Source organism: Schistocerca cancellata, chromosome 1 (genome assembly GCF_023864275.1).
Source record: "Schistocerca cancellata isolate TAMUIC-IGC-003103 chromosome 1, iqSchCanc2.1, whole genome shotgun sequence".
Taxonomy (NCBI): domain Eukaryota; kingdom Metazoa; phylum Arthropoda; class Insecta; order Orthoptera; family Acrididae; genus Schistocerca; species Schistocerca cancellata.
In genome coordinates, this window is record NC_064626.1 from 750,708,084 (window position 1) to 750,725,358 (window position 17,275).

Below are 17,275 nucleotides of genomic sequence, written 5' to 3' on the forward strand. Positions count from 1 at the left end.
GACGGCTGTCCATAGGGTCATGAAAAAGGTCAACAATGACCTTGTACCGACCCGGACACTTTTCTTGACCTTCGATAGTGTTAAGCTGCCATCGCGCATCAAGGCGGGCTACGAGGTTATTTCTGTTCGCCCCTATGTCCCGACACCTACGCGCTGCTACCAGTGTCAGCGTTTCAATCACACTCAACAGTCTTGTTCCAATGCGGCTAAATGTGTCACTTGTGGTAGGGATGCCCATGAGGGTGACTGTCCACCTCTGTCTCCTCGTTGTGTGAACTGTCAGGGTGACCATGCCGCATCCTCCCGCGACTGTCCTGTCTATAAGGAAGAACGCTGTATCCAAGAAATTCGGGTCAAAGAGAAAGTGTCCACCTCGGCTGCTCGCAAGCTATTGGCTAGTAGGAAGCCCACGCTGCTCCCAGCGGGGAAATACAGTACTGTCCTCGCCTCTCCTCGGACTACCAGGGAGGTAGCAACCCAGACATGCGATCTGACCTTCAGCACCACGGTCGTCCGTTCGGCCAGTGCTAAGATCGTGCGGTCGACGTCTCCTCTTCCTCCCATCACCCCACAGACACCTGCCCCTTCATCAGCTTCTGCTAAGACGAAGACCCCGAAGTCAGATGCACGGGCCTTCAAGAAGGAACCATCCCGTGCAGACTTCCTACGTACCTCGACCTCCCGGCCTTCGACCGGTATTTCCACCAAACGTCCTTCCAAAAAGGCTCATAGGAAGCACAGTTCTCCTTCTCCGCCATGGCGCATTTCTTCTCCTGCGCCACCCAGCGGTTGCCGCCCCAGGCCGTCATCTGTTTCGCCTGGCCGCACCGCTGGTAGCTGTACATCTTGCCGTTCACCGGCGGAGGAAGCTCCCTCTCCCGGCCATCCTCCCGAGATGGCCGATGAACCTATAGACCCAATGGACGATGACTGTCCGCCTACTGATAGCGGCGGCAGTGCTCGCTCGAAGCCAGGCCCTAAGCGGCCTTCGAGGTGACCCCTTCTATAATCTTCCTTTTCTTACGATGGCACTTATTCACTGGAATATTCGCAGCATTCGCTCCAACCGAGAGGACTTGAAGTTGCTGCTCCGCTTGCACCGTCCACTCGTCGTAGCCCTCCAGGAAACGAAGCTACGCCCATGCGATCAAATTGCCTTGGCACACTACACTTCTGTGCGTTTTGACCTACCCCCTGTGGTAGGTATCCCAGCTCATGGAGGGGTTATGTTGCTGGTCCGGGATGATATTTACTACGATCCCATCACGTTGCACACCGGCCTGCAGGCAGTTGCCATCCGCATTACTCTCCCCACCTTTACGTTTTCCCTTTGTACCGTTTACACTCCATCGTCATCTGCCGTTACCAGGGCAGACATGATGCAACTTATTGCTCAGCTACCTGCACCATTTTTGTTAACTGGAGACTTCAGTGCCCACCATCCCCTTTGGGGCTCTCCAGCATCCTGCCCGAGGGGCTCCTTGTTAGCAGACCTTTTCAACCAGCTCAATCTTGTCTGCCTCAATACTGGCGCCCCTACTTTTCTTTCGGACACATCTCACACCTATTCCCATTTAGACCTCTCTATATGTACTCCCCAACTTGCACGCCGGTTTGAGTGGTATGCACTTTCTGATACATATTCGAGCGACCACTTCCCGTGTGTTATCCATCTCCTGCAGCATACCCCCTCTCCGTGCTCCTCTAATTGGACCATCTCCAAGGCAGACTGGGGGCTCTTCTCTTCCAGGGCGACCTTTCAGGATCAAACCTTCACAAGCTGCGATCGTCAGGTCGCACACCTCACGGAAGTCATTCTCGCTGCTGCTGAATATTCCATCCCTCACCCTACTTCTTCTCCACGTCGCGTACCGGTCCCCTGGTGGACCGCAGCATGTAGAGACGCTTTACGTGCTCGTCGACGTGCTTTACGCACATTTAAACGCCACCCTACAGTGGCGAATTGTATTAATTATAAACGATTACGTGCTCAGTGTCGTCGTATTATCAAAGAAAGCAAGAAAGCCAGCTGGGCTGCTTTCACAAGCACCTTCAACAGTTTTACTTCTTCTTCTGTTGTCTGGGGTAGCCTGCGCCGGCTATCTGGCACTAAGGTCCACTCCCCAGTTTCTGGCTTGAAGGTCGCGAATGACGTCCTTGTGGTCCCTGAGGCTGTCTCCAATGCCTTCGGCCGCTTTTTCGCAGAGGTTTTGAGCTCCGCTCATTACCACCCTGCCTTCCTCCCCCGCAAACAGGCAGAGGAGGCTAGGCCACCTGACTTCCGCTCCTCGAATTGTGAAAGTTATAATGCCCCATTCACCATGCGGGAACTCGAAAACGCACTTGGCTGATCACGGTCCTCCGCTCCAGGGCCAGATTCTATTCATATTCAGATGCTGAAGAACCTTTCTCCTGCGGGTAAAGGTTTTCTTCTCCGAACATACAATCGCATCTGGATTGAGGGACATGTTCCCGCATGCTAGCGCGAGTCTATTGTTGTCCCGATTCCTAAGCCGGGGAAGGACAAGCACTTGCCTTCCAGTTATCGACCTATCTCGCTTACCAGCTGTGTCTGTAAAGTGATGGAGCGAATGGTTAACTCTCGATTGGTTTGGCTGCTCGAGTCTCGACGCCTACTTACCAATGTACAATGTGGATTTCGTAGGCGCCGCTCTGCTGTTGACCATCTGGTTACCTTGTCGACCTTCATTATGAATAACTTCTTGCGGAAGCGCCCGACCGCGGCTGTGTTCTTTGATTTGGAGAAGGCTTACGACACCTGTTGGAGGGCGGGCATTCTCCGCACCATGCATACATGGGGCCTTCGCGGTCGCCTCCCTCTTTTTATTCGTTCCTTTTTAATGGATCGACAGTTCAGGGTACGTGTGGGTTCTGTCCTGTCCGACACCTTTCGCCAGGAGAATGGGGTGCCACAGGGCTCAGTTTTGAGCGTCGCTCTCTTCGCCATCGCGATCAATCCAATAATGGATTGCCTCTCAGCTGATGTATCAGGCTCCCTTTTCGTGGACGATTTTACCATCTATTGCAATGCGCAGTGTCCACGTGTCCTGGAGCGCTGTCTTCAGCGTTCTCTTGACAGTCTTTACTCCTGGAGTGTCGCCAATGGCTTCCGTTTTCCTGCCGAGAAGACGGTCTGTATTAACTTCTGGCGCTACAAAGAGTTTCTCCCACCGTCCTTACGACTCGGTCCCGTTGCTCTCCCAATCGTGGAGACAACAAAATTTTTAGGCCTTACATTTGACAGGAAACTTAGCTGGTCTCCACATGTGTCATATTTGGCCGCCCGTTGTACCCGTTCTTTAAATGTCCTCCGTGTTCTCAGTGGTATGTCGTGGGGAGCGGATCGAACCGTCCTACTTCGTCTCTATCGGTCGATCGTCCGCTCCAAGCTGGATTATGGGAGCTTCGTATACTCCTCTGCACGGCCATCCATCTTACGCCGCCTCAACTCCATACAACATCGGGGTTTACGACTTGCGATCGGAGCATTTTATACTAGTCCCGTAGAGAGTCTTCATGCTGACGCTGGCGAATTGCCACTCACCTACCGGCGCGATATACTGCTTTGTCGGTATGCCTGTCGGCTACTGTCAATGCCCGACCATCCGTCTTATCGTTCCTTTTTTGACGACTCTCTTGACCGTCAATACGGGTTGTATGTCTCTGCCCTGCTACCCCCTGGAGTTCGCTTTCGTCGCCTCCTTCAACACCTTAATTTTTCACTCCCTGCAACCTTTCGAGTGGGCGAGAGCCACACGCCACCTTGGCTCCAGGCTCAGGTCCGCGTTCACCTTGACCTCAGCTCGCTCCCAAAAGAGGTCACCCCCGGTTCGGTCTACCACTCCCATTTTTTGGAACTTCGTTCGAAGTTCATCAACATGACTTTCATTTATACAGATGGCTCTAAGACCAATGACGGGGTCGGGTGTTCCTTTATTGTCGGGGCACAAAGTTTCAAATACCAGCTCCATGGCCATTGTTCGGTCTTCACAGCTGAGCTCTTTGCCCTCTACCAGGCTGTTCTTTACATCTGCCGCCACCGACATTCTGCTTATGTCATCTGCTCAGATTCCCTGAGCGCCATCCAGAGCCTCAGTGATCCGTACCCGGTTCACCCTTTCGTACACCGGATCCAACGCTCTCTTCAGCAGCTGGTGGACGTCGGTTCTCCGGTTAGCTTTATGTGGGTTCCTGGCCATGTCGGTATCCCTGGGAACGAAGCTGCAGATGCCGCGGCCAAGGCTGCGGTCCTCCAGCCTCGGACAGCTTCTTGTTGTGTCCCTTCGTCCGATTTTAGCAGGGTCATTTGTCGGCGCATTTTATCGCTGTGGCATGCCGATTGGGCTGCACTTACCGACAACAAGCTTCGGGCCTTAAAACCTCTTCCCGTGGCTTGGACGTCCTCCTCACGCCCTTCTCGGCGGGAGGAGGTCGTTTTAGCCCGGTTAAGAATTGGACACTGCCGGTTCAGCCATCGCCATCTGCTGACGGCTGCGCCGGCGCTGTTCTGCCCATGTGGGCACTTGCTGACGGTTAGACACATTTTAATGTCCTGTCCAGATCTTAACACACTGCGCCTAGATCTTAACCTGCCAAATACTTTCGATGCCATTTTAGCGGATGACCCACGAGCAGCTGCTCGTGTTCTTCGTTTTATCAATTTGACGAACCTCGCTAAGGACATTTGATGATGCTGTTTTTTAATCCTATGCCTGTCAGTCTGTCTTTTATCGTGTTTTCCCTTTTAGTTGTTGTTGTCAACTTGTGCCTCGCGGTGCATTCTTAGAGTAGTCAGGGCGAAAAAAAAAAAAAAAAAAAAAAGAGTGATAGGACATGTGTCAAGACATCAGGGTATAACTTCCATGGTACTAGAGAGAGCTGTAGAGGAAGACAGAGGTTGGAATACATCCAGTGCATAATTGAACAGGTAGGTTGCAAGTGCTTTCTGAGACGAAGAGGATGGCTCAGGAGAGGAATTCGTGGTGGGCCACATCAACACAGTTAGAAAACTGATGACTCAAAAGGATGTATTGTATATGTCTATAAGTTACGTTCTGAAACACACATGAACAGTGATAAGTGAACCTATTAGCAGCTTTTTTTGTATAATTATTCCAATTGTGAATAGCCATGTCATTGCCTTTTTTCTACTTTTGTTCTGTTTTGTATCATTATTCCAGTTGTTTTTTTTCTCTCCCTAAGGCGTCATTTAAACATGAGCAATATGTTTTATTTGATATAATTTTCTCCTGAACTTTACTACTCATTTGTCATAATTATTCAGCTTGACAAAGGCATTGACTGTAATTGGATTGTAAAATTCATTAGAATCCCCTTATCCCCAGTCCTAAATGTTTGTGTCACTAGTACAAGCACATATGTGTATTTGTGGCTTTGAGGTTGGTTTTCCAAAAATTTTCTGTATGTCCATGATATTAGTTCTGTGAATTCATGCTAAAAAAGGGTTAATACTTCAAAAATAGTGTCTGACACTTGCATTTCAGTGTGTAATTTAGATAGCTAGTATCACACATGTTCCTAATACAAGTTTTTGTCAACAGGACAAGTGTAAAGGAAGACCATGGTCAGCCTCTATTTGGAGCTCAGTTTAACCATCATTTAAAGGAAGGACAGCCTTTAATATTTGCAGCTGTGGGAAGCAACCGTGTGACAGTTTATGAATGTCCAGAAGGCAGTGGCATTAAGCTGTTGCAGTGTTACGCTGATCCTGATGTATCCTTTGGATAAAACACTGTAAATTCTTATCCTCCATGCAACTTGTTTGTGTACCTAAGCAAATAAGTTTTGCCTCAGTTGTCAGAAATGGTGTGTGTGTGTGTTTGTTTTCTATTTACAAGAAGGCCTTTTGGCCAAAAGCTCAAATGTATGGCAGTCTTTTCGTTGCGCCTGTCTGCGACTCTGTCTTCTCTATATGGTGAGTGGCAATCTACCCTTTTCATAATATTGCTGTTACTCCATCCTGAATTTTCCAAGCAAATAAAGATTTACATGAAATGCTTAGTGGTGTTGACAGTGTAGTGGGGGGCACTGTTAGAAATCACCTATAAAGCTAAGTCGTTAGATGGAGAACACACACACACAAACACACACACACCTCTATCCATTTCATATTGCTGTTATTCACTGGATGCGTATCAGTATGGCACATTATGCTTTTTACCTGAGCCCCATCTTATTCTGTCACTTGCGTCCATCTAGAAAAGTTTTTACTGAGTTTAACGAAGGCGATGTTGGCCTGATATATTCAACGATGCCCTTTGGCTACACTGACTAAAGGGTCCTTCTAAGAAATACCAAATTAAGATAACCTGAAGATGCCTAAATCAGGTGAAATGCGTAGTTGAAAAATAAAAAACTAAAATTACAACCAAGACAATACTGTTTACCCTTTCACTCCTAAACCTCTCTCTCCTTGTTACTTCTGTCCTACTTCTGAGAAACTTCATTTCACATGTGTGTAATTTGCTTACATCTCTTTTCTTAATTACCCATGTTTCAGATGTGTAGGTCAGTATTGGGATGCTAGACATATTTCTTCCAAGCTAGGCTCCTAACACTTCACAAGATTGCTTCTGCCTGTCTGCCACATTTCTTTCATTTTCCTCTATCACACTTCCCACGTTTTTCAGTTGTTCATCTCCAGTCTGTACTCCACTTGTTGGTCTTCCTTTCTTTCTAGTTGTGTCCAGTATTGCAGATTTGTTTACATTAAATTTCATTCCATACTGTTCACAGTTTCTTCCCAAGCATTCAGCTGTTCCTGAATATCCTCCCCTGTGTTTCCCCTGATCATAAAGCAGGGTGTATACGACCCGGGACAACCGGGAATTCCGGGAAAAACCCGGGAATTTTTTCATCCGGGAGAAAACCGGGAAAAACCCGGGAATTTTTCGGAATTCCGGGAATTTTTCATTGTTTTAGCTTTCAGTTACATTTTAGTAGTTTTGACTGCAGAATTGATTCTCTAGCAAAGAATGTTATTGTATCCTGCTACTGGAGAATGATACTGCAGCAATAAAATATAAACGAGAGGGAAAAAAATAAAACTGTAGTGGCAAAGGAAATGTGCATTTTACGACAACAAAACACCGTGCACGCACAAACGTCTACAGATAGCAAAAATATGTTAAAGGCCGTAGGGCGCAGACTGTAATTCTTCGTAACAATAAACTGCTTGCTATGAGCATGACGTCACAACTGTTCACATTAGGTTCGTTTGACCAGTTGCCAGCGGTCTGTTGCGCATGCGCATTTGACTCGCATATAAGCAGTACCTTCTCTCACTTCCCGCTTCTTGAAGTTCGGCTGTTAGCTGCATCGGTAGTAGCAGCAAGAAGCCAGATGCAAACAAGAAAAAATTTTCTCGCGCGCCCTAGCTGCCAGATTCGCGCTTGCACAGAGTTGTCTGAGTTGTAGTGGGGAGGGGGTTAGTCTGCACGTGACCCGTGTTTACGTTAAGTGATTTCGCTGCTTCTCTTCGTGTACAGCTCCCACGTCAAATGAAAACAAAACGGATTTCTGTGGCCGGGAGCTATCAAGTGAATTAAAATGCATTCACATAATTACATAGGGCAAAAATATATTATTAATTTCAGTTTCTGATTTTATTTTCTTTCCAAGTTAGTAGCAGTCAAGCATTAATCGCCTTGCAGAAGAATGAAGTTATTTTTGCAAGTTTGCTAAAGAAATTCCGCTGAGGCAATCATTTTATTTGAAACGAAGTGTTTCATTTAACAATTTTGGGTACTTCCAACTGTTCGATGAATTTCAAGTGCACGTTATCATCTTCTGCCATGTATGGCATTATGCCATAATAAAGAACCAAACATGAGATCGTAGAGTACTGGTACTCCAAGAAAATTTACATCCCAAAAACCACACTGAAAAGCTTAATATCAGATGGGACCTACTTCATTGTGAATCTGGAAAAAACCAATGTGCACTTCAAGCCGAATTATGTATTTTAGTATGATTCACGAAATTTTGATGCCTTTTGGAGTATCCTCTGATGCCCTGTTTCTTTTATGGTGTAGTGTAAGCTCTCTTAGTGCTTTATACACACGAACATGCGGGCTTCCTACACCACTGCAGTTGCACACGCACAATAATTCGTTTTTGGCGCTCTCTGGCAACTGGTAAATCGAACCTATAACTAACAGTATTGCGAACAGTGGTTAGAAAAGCGTTACTTTCAAAGTAAATTTCTTTTTACGCAAGATGAATTATGTTACGTGTGTAAATCACAGAGCGTTCGAAACTGAACAGTTTGAGGACCAGCCACTTCAAGAATTTCGAGCCGAGGCATTTATGTCACAATTTTAAATTTACTGGCACATTTGTGTGATGTATCTTAAAGTATATCACACCAAAAAAAGACCAATATTACACGTGAAAGCTTAGCTTTTCTTGTAGATATACGGTACTGTGTACATTAATGTAAACCGTTAACTTTTCCTCTTGTGTGTTCGCGCTATGTAACCAGTAATCTTGCTAGTGGCTGACTATAACACGTGCCCTATGCTCTGAATAGCTGCTGTCATCGGCTGGCGAGATCTCGTGGTTTGAGATATGACTCACTTACAAAAGGACATCACAACCTCTGGTTGCAACGCTCCGGAAACTAACAAGCTGTGTTTGGTGCAATTCGAATTTATACTTTCGTAATACGAAAATATGCAGCGTATATGTTGCTGCAAATCAAAGGTCTTTCCAAAACTTCTCTGCTCCGGCTTTTCTTTTTTTTCCGGGAAGTTCTACTCGATTATATAAAACGTTAACCATTCAAAGGACTGATAAGTTTTACAGTTCCGAGGGAACTTTTTCTGTGCTAAGTGACAGTAGGTCGCCTGGGAAAAAGCATATTTTTTAAACGGGATATCCGGGAGAAATCCGGGAATAATCCGGGAATTTTTTTTCCTTGTCCCTGTATACACCCTGATAAAGTCATCTGTGAACACCATTGCTTTCATCTTGACTTATAAAAAAAACTGTAAATTCTTATCCTACATGCAACTTGTGCCAATTAATATTGCCTCGCTGGCCAGAGACAGTGGCCACAAAAGTGCTTTGTGTGTGTTGGGTTGGGGGAGGGCGGTTGCTTAATAGTGAACATTTAAATACTGTAGTTTATTTGTAAGTAATCAGATGTTTGAAGTTGTTTTATACATGGGAGTTTGATTCTTTAATTGTCTCAGTTGCCCACATATCTGCTCCCACTTTCCAGTCTTCCCCTCCCCCCTCCCCCTACACAACCAGTGCTGGTTTACCCCACATGCTATCATCAAAGTGTGTTGTGGCCTTAGAGTTTGCACTGTGGTGTGTTCTCATTGCACAAAGAACAGTCTGAATCTAACATACTGTTCGTGTAATTCTTGTCTTTTGTTGCTTTATCTTCCGCCAGGTGTGTACACTAAGTGTAGCTTTATAAATTCCATATTCCTATTATTGAGATTCTGGGTAGTTTTCCTTTTGAGAATCGGATATTTTGACCAATAATGAGCAATGTGGGCATACATCAAGAGTGCAGCACACCATGAGCTTTTTGCTCTAGCTTAATTCCAGTATTGGAAAGGATAGATTGTTACTCACCATATAGATGACATGCGACCAAAACCTTCTTCAGAAAATAAAGGAAAATACACACACATTCACACAAGCAGGCACATCTTATGCACACATGACACCTCATTCTGGCCCCTCTAGCCAGACTACAACTGGTGCGTTGAATGAAAGCAGCAATGGAAAATGAAACAAGAAGAGCGAGAGATGGCAGAACATGGGTGGGTGGAGAGAAGAGTGCTGTCTGGTGGTGAGTGTAGGGACTAGAAGGTGGTAGGATAAGGCTGCCAAGGGCAGCATTTGGAGGCTGTAGGGAAAGGGGGGGGGGGAGAGCAGTAAAGGAGAGGAGAAGAGAGGGGAAACACTGGAGGGTGCATTGGCACAATGAGTGTGAGGGTACTTGAATTGGGAGAAGGCATGTGACAGGAGGCAGAAACTGTTGGGTAGAGGGTATGGGAACAGTAGGTGATCGTAGTTTGAGCCTGGGATAATTTCAGGAGTGGAGAATGTCGTGTAAAGATAACTCCCATCTGCACAGTTCAAAAAAGCTGATGGTGGTGGGAAGGATCCAAATGGTCTAGGTAGTGAAGTAACCATTAAAATCAATATTAGGAAAAGGACACACACACACACACCTCACACACACATGGCCACAACAGTCTCTGGCAGCTGAAGCCAACTACGAGCAGCAGCACCAGTGCAAGATGGGAGAGAGAACTGGGTGGGGGTAAGGAGGAGGTTGGGGTGGGGAGGGGTAGGGATGGCAGGATAGGGATGAGGGACAGTGATGTGCTGTTGGGGAGTGTGCAGGGATAAGGTGGGCAGAGGGTAGGGCAGCTAGGTGCTATCGGGAGGCTATATGGTAGGTGGGAGAGGGGGGCTATCGGAAAAGGAGAGAAGTAAAAAGACAGAGTACATTGGTGGAATAGAGGGCTGTGTATTGCTGGAATGGCAAAAGGGAAGGGGCTAGATGAGTGAGGACAATGACAATTCAGAAAATCTGGTGTTGTTGGGAAGCTTCCATACGGTTCAGGCTGTGAAGCAATCATTGACATGGAGAATGTCGTGTTGGGTGGCGTGCTCAGGAACAGGGTGATCCAGTTGTTTCTTGACCATAGTTTGTCAGTGGCCTTTTGTGTGGACAGACAGCTTTTTGGTTGTCATGCCCACACGGAATGCAGGACAGTTGTTGCAGCTTAGTTTGTATATCACATGACTGGTTTCACAGGCAGCCCTGCCTTTGATGGGATAGGTGATACCTGTGACTGGACTGCAGCAGGTGGTGATGGGAGAATGTATGGGACAGGTCTTGCATCTAGGCCTATTACAAGGATATGAGCCGTGAGGTAAGGGATTAGGAGCAGGGGTTGTGTAGGGATGGACGAGTATATGCGTAGGTTCTGTGGATGGCGGGATACCACTGTGGGAGGGTTGGGAAGGATAGTGGGCAGGTCATTTCTCATTTCAGGGGATGACGAGAGGTAGTTGAAACCCTGGAAGAGAATGTAATTCAGTTGCTCCAGTCTTGGGTGGTTCTGAGCTATGAGGGGAATGCTCCTGTGTGGCCGGACGGTGATACTTTAGGAAGTGGTGGGTGACTGGAAAGATAAGGCACGGGAAATTTGCTTTTGTAGAAGGTTGGGAGGATAATTACAGTCTGTAAAGGCTTCAGTGAGCCCCTCAGTATGTTTCGAGAGGACCACTCTTGACTGCAGAGGTGATGACCACGGGTGGCTAGGCTGTACAGAAGCTGCCACTGTTCCATACCTGAAATGAGAAATGTCCTGCCCACTATCATTCCCATCCATCCCCCAGTGATATTTCGCTGTCCATCGAACCTACACAATATACTTGTCCATCCGTACACAACCCCTGCTCCCAGCCCCTTACCTCATGGCTCATATCCCAGTAGTAGACCTAGATAAAAGACCTGTCCTGCACATCCTCCCACCACCACCTATGCCAGTCTGGTCACAAACATCACCTATCCCATCAAAGGCAGGGCTACCTGTGAAATCAGTCATGTGATCTACAAGCTGAGCTGCAATCACATTGCTGCATTGTGTGTGGGCATGACAACCAACAAGCTGTCTGTCTGCATGAATGGCCACTGATGAACTGTGGTCAAGAAACAACTGGACCACGCTGTTGTCGAGCACACCGTCCAACGCATTCTTCATTTCAATGATTGCTTCACAACCTGTGCCATGTGGATCCTTCCTACCAACAACAGTTTTTCTGGATTGCGTAGGTGGGAACCCTCCCTACAATATATCCGTTGTTCTCGTAACCCTCCTGGCCTCAACCTTCGTTAGTCATTGTCATCACCCATCTAGCCCCTTCCCTGTTCCCATTCCAGCACTACACAGACCTCTATTCCACCAATGCACCCTGTCTTTTTATCTCTCTCCTTTTCCGGTATCCCCGCCCCCTGTTTTAACCTCTCAATTGCACCTAGCTACCCTACCCTCTTCCCACCTCATCCCTGCACGCTTCCTAGCAGCACGTCACTGTCCCCCACACCTACTCTGCTATGCCTCCCCCTCCCCACCCCAGCCTCCCTATTACCCCCACTCAGTTGCCTCTCCCGTCATGCACTGCTGCTGCTTTGCTCGTAGTGTGGCTTCAGATGCCAAAGACTATGGTCGTGTGTGTGTGTGTGTGTGTGTGTGTGTGTGAGAGAGAGAGAGAGAGAGAGAGAGAGAGAGAGAGAGATCTATTTATTTTATTTTTTTATTTATTTATTTTTATTTTTTTTAACAAAGGCTTTGTTGGCTGAAAGCTTTTTTGTGACAGTCTTTTTGTTGTGCCTATCTGTGACTCGGCATCTCTGCTATATGGTGAACAGCAACTAACCTTTCCATAATATTGTTGCATTCCATCCTGAATTTTCCATAGTTTGATTTAGCCATTGAAATCAAGCATTTTATGGTAAGCTGCATGTTGTGCCACAGGGTGGTCCACTTTGCTTGATGGTCACAGTTGGGTGATGGTGATTCAGCCTGGTGGACAACTGGTTAGTTGTGTGACATGTCTGCTTTCTTATGTAGCCCATATTCTGATGCATTAGGATAAGCCAGTGACAGGACTGGAACAGAAAATGCTGGATGGGTGGATTGGGCGTATCTTGCACCTGGATCTTCCACAGGTTTTGATTGTCATCATGTGTGGAAATGAGACACACCCTACCCACAGCCCTTCCCAACCCTTCTAAAGTGGTATTGCACTGCCCACACGTACTACACCAGGTCCTGCTCCATCCCTATGCCACTCTCACTCCCAACTCCTTTGCCACAAGTCATAACCAAGAAGACCAAGGTATAAAACCTACCCAGTTCATCAATCCAACACACCTTGTTCCAGTCCTGTAGGCAGGAGGCAGGACCACCTGTGAAAGCAGTCACAGTATATACCTGCTCTGCTGCAATTTATGCACAGCATTTTTTGTGTGTATTATCACCAACTAATGATTCAAATGAATGAGTAGCCACTGCAGAGTTCACCATCCAGTGGCTGAATACACTACTGAGTACAGCATGCTCTATTTCAGTGATTCACAATTCATGCCATCTGGATTCTTCCCCTCAGGACCAGCTTTTTTGAACTGTGTAAGTGGGAGCTATTCTTCCAATACATCCTCCGTCCGTCCGTCCTTCCTTCCTTCCTTCCTTCCTTCCTTCCTTCCTTCCTCTATTCTGTTTTCCACCCCCACAACACCATGAGTTGCAAAAATGCACTGGGTCTGGTACTCGTGTTGCATTCCTATCCGTTGCACCTTCTGCCTCTCCCTCCTGTATTGCTATCTTGCACACCTGCCTTGCTTCAAGCCACCAGCCTCCCCTTCCCAACCCCACCTCCCAATCCCACCTTTTTTTCCACCGTCACAATGTTGCTGCACGTGTGTGTGTGTGTGTGTGTGTGTGTGTGTGTGTGTGTGTGTGTGTGTGTGTGTGTGTTTTCTACTGTTCGATGAGTTGTTATTCCTAAATTATTTATAAGCTCTGATAACCTCAGTGTTGGTGGGAATCCTAACCACAGTGAAGGGGAAAAATCAGAAGTACATAACAACTCAAGTTTGATCACTTGTTGTTGCTGCCATAATCACTGCAACCAACACCAGTACAGCTAGTTTTTGTACAGAACCAATGTGTTGTAGGCAGAACTTCTTCAAACTGCTTTAACAAGGACACCAAGTGTTTAAAAAATAGGTTTATGAACTTAGTTCATCATTTGAGTTAACTGTGAGCTATGATAAGAGCTTGAACATTAAATTAATGTACCAGATTAGTTATTTCTATTCACATCACTTGTTATTTTCTTCTGATTCATAGAATTTGTCTGGTTCCTATTGAAGATGGTCATTTTGACATTCTCTGCAAATAAAATAAGTCATTTGAGGCAAGATTATAAAGAATATTTTATAAAAATAACAGTTTGTGAATTTGATAGGAGTCTTAATTGCTTACATGAAAAGGCCTTGACTGACATCCAGGTCGATGAAAATTATTACACTTGTGCCTGGTCATATGAGGAAGAGTCTGGGAAACCATTACTTGCAGTTGCTGGCTCTAGGGGCATTATTAGAATATTTAGTCCTGCCACACTGTCATGTATACGGCATTATATTGGTAAGTAAAGTAACATTTTACGTGTAATGGTATGGAAAAAAAGTATAACTTGCACTCTGTGTAACCATTGCTGTTGGGTGCGTGTTATATTTGTAGAGGACTGTGTGTCTTGTTTGAGATTATGCTGTTGAGCAACTTTTACAAACAGTTATGTAGGTGTGAGATGCATTCTGTCTTGTTTTCTAACTTTCTTCTGTTGTTGGAATGTGTGTGAAGGATTAGATTGTCAGTTTATTGAATGATTTTGGTTCATACACACAATAAAACACCCCCCCCCCTCCCCCGCCCCCTATAAACCATGGCCCTTGCCGTTGGTGGGGAGGCTTGCATGCCTCTGCGATACAGATAGTCATACCGTAGATACAACCCCAACAGGGGGGGTATCTGTTGTGTTGAGAGGCCAGACAAACGTGTGGTTCCTGAAGAGGGGCAGCAGCCTTTTCAGTAGTTGCAGGGGCACCAGTCTGGACGATTGACTGATCTGGCCTTGTAACACTAACCAAAACGGCCTTGCTGTGCTGGCACTGCATGCAGCTAAAAGCAAGGGGAACCTACAGCAGTAATTTTTCCAGAGCCCTGCAGCTTTACTGTATGGTTAAATGATAATGGCGTCCTATTGGGTAAAATATTCCGGAGGTAAAATAGTCCCCCATTCAGATCTCTGGGTGGGGACTACTCAGGAGGACGTCGTTATCAGGAGAAAGAAAACTGGCATTCTACGGGTCTGAGCGTGGAATGTCAGATCCCTTGATCAGGCAGGTAGGTTAGAAAATTCTAAAAGGGAAATGGATAGGTTAAAGTTAGATATAGTGGGAATTAGTGAAGTTTGGTGGCAGGAGGAACAAGAATTCTGGTCAGGTGAATACAGGGTTATAAATACAAAATCAAATAGTGGTAATGCTGGAGTAGGTTTAATAATGAATTTAAAAAAATAAGTGTGTGGGTAAACTACTACAAACAGCATAGTGAACGCATTATTGTGGCCATGATAGATACGAAGCCCACCCTATCACAGTAATATGAGTTTATATGCCAACTAGCTCCGCAGATGGCGAAGAAATTGATGAAATGTATGATGAAATAAAAGAAATTTTTTAGATAGTGAAGGGAGATGAAAATTTAATAGTCATGGGTGACTGAAATTCGATAGTAGGAAAAGGAAGAGAAGGAAACACAGTAGGTGAATATGGAATGGGGGTAAGGAATGAAAGAGGAAGCGCCAGGTAGAATTTTGCACAGAGCATAACTTAATCATAGCTAACATTTGGTTCAAGAATCGTGAAAGAAGGCTGTCTACTTGGAAGAAGCCTGGAGGTACTGGAAGGTGTCAGATAGATTATATAATAGTAAGACAGAGATTTAGGAACCAGGTTTTAAATTGTAAGGCATTTCCAGGGGCAGATGTGGACTCTGACCACAATCTATTGGTTATGAACTGTAGATTAAATCTGAAGAAATTGCAAAAAGGTGGGAATTTAAGGAGATGGGACCTGGATAAATTAAAAGAACCAGAGGTTGTAGAGAGTTTCAGGGAGAGCATTAGGGAATGATTGACAAGAATGGGGGAAAGAAATACAGTAGAAGAATAATGGGTAGCTTGGAGAGATGAAATAGTGAAAGCAGTAGAGGATCAAGTAGGTAAAAAGATGAGGGCTAACAGAAATCCTTGGGTAACAGAAGAGATATTGAATTTAATTGATGAAAGGAGAAAATACAAAACTGCAGTGATGGAGCAGGCAAAAAGGAATATAAAAGTCTCAAAAATGAGATTGACAGGAAGTGCAAAATGGCTACGCAGGGATGGCTAGAGGACAAATGTAAGGATGTAGAGGCGTATAGCACTAGGGGTTACATAGACACTACCTACAGGAAAATTAAAGAGACCTTTGGAGAAAAGAGAACCACTTGCATGAATATCAAGAGCTCAGATGGAAACCCAGTTGTAAGCAAAGAAGGGAAAGCAGAAAGGTGGAGGGAGTATATAGAGGGCCTATACAAGGGCAATGTTCTTGAGGACAATATTATGGAAATGGAAGAGGAGGTAGATGAAAATGAAATGGGAGATATGATACTGCTTGAAGAGTTTGACAGAGCACTGAAAGGCCTAAGTCGAAACGAGGCCCCGGGAGTAGACAACATTCCATTAGAACTGCTGATAGTCTTGGGCAAAATTCTACCATCTGGTGAGCAAGATGTATGAGACAGGTGAAATAACCTCGAACTTAAAGAAGAATATAATAATTCCAATCCCAAAGAAAGCAGGTGTTGACAGATGTGAAAATTACCGAACTATCAGTTTAATAAGCCACGGGTGCAAAATACTAACACGAATTCTTTACAGACGAATGGAAAAACTGGTAGAAGCCGACCTCGGGGAAGATCAGTTTGGGTTCCGTAGAAATGGTGGAACACATGAGGCAATACTGACCCTACGACTTATCTTAGAAGCTAGATTAAGGAAAGGCAAACCTACGTTTCTAGCATTTGTAGAGAAAGCTTTTGACAATGTTGGCTGGTGTACTCTTTCAATTTTTGTAGGTGACAGGGCTAAAATACAGGGAGCGAAAGGCTATTTACAATTTGTACAGAAACCAGATGACAGTTATAAGAGTCGAGGGACATGAAAGGGAAGCAGCGGTTGGGAAGGGAGTGAGACAGGGTTGTAGCCTATCCCCGATGTTATTCAATCTGTATATTGAGCAAGCAGTAAAGGAAACAAAAGAAAAATTCAGAGTAGCAATTAGAATCCATGGAGAAGAAATAAAAACTTTGAGGTTCGCCGATGACGCTGTAATTCTGTCAGAGACAGCAAAGGACCTGGAAGAGCAGCTGAACAGAATGGACAGTGTCTTGAAAGGAGGTTATAAGATGAATCTCAACAAAAGCAAAATGAGGATAATGGAATGTAGTCAAATTAAAACGGTTGATGATGAGGGAATTAGATTAGGAAATGAGATGTAGTAAATGATTTTTGCTATTTGGGAAGCAAAATAACTTATGATGGTCAAAGTAGAGAGGATATAAAATGCAGACTGGCAATGACAGGG

At 45.4% G+C, this 17,275-nt stretch overlaps 1 protein-coding gene across 3 annotated transcripts in view; it reads left to right on the forward strand.

Moving 5' to 3' along the window:
- Positions 1-17,275, forward strand: part of LOC126185952 (polycomb protein EED) — an 87,428-nt gene that overhangs the window by 46,690 nt on the left and 23,463 nt on the right. For all 3 annotated transcript variants that reach the window (XM_049928170.1, XM_049928172.1, XM_049928171.1), the window contains exons 3-4: positions 5,583-5,754; positions 14,093-14,228. In XM_049928170.1, the coding sequence (XP_049784127.1) occupies positions 5,583-5,754; positions 14,093-14,228 (308 nt within the window). The remainder of the gene's footprint in view (positions 1-5,582; positions 5,755-14,092; positions 14,229-17,275) is intronic.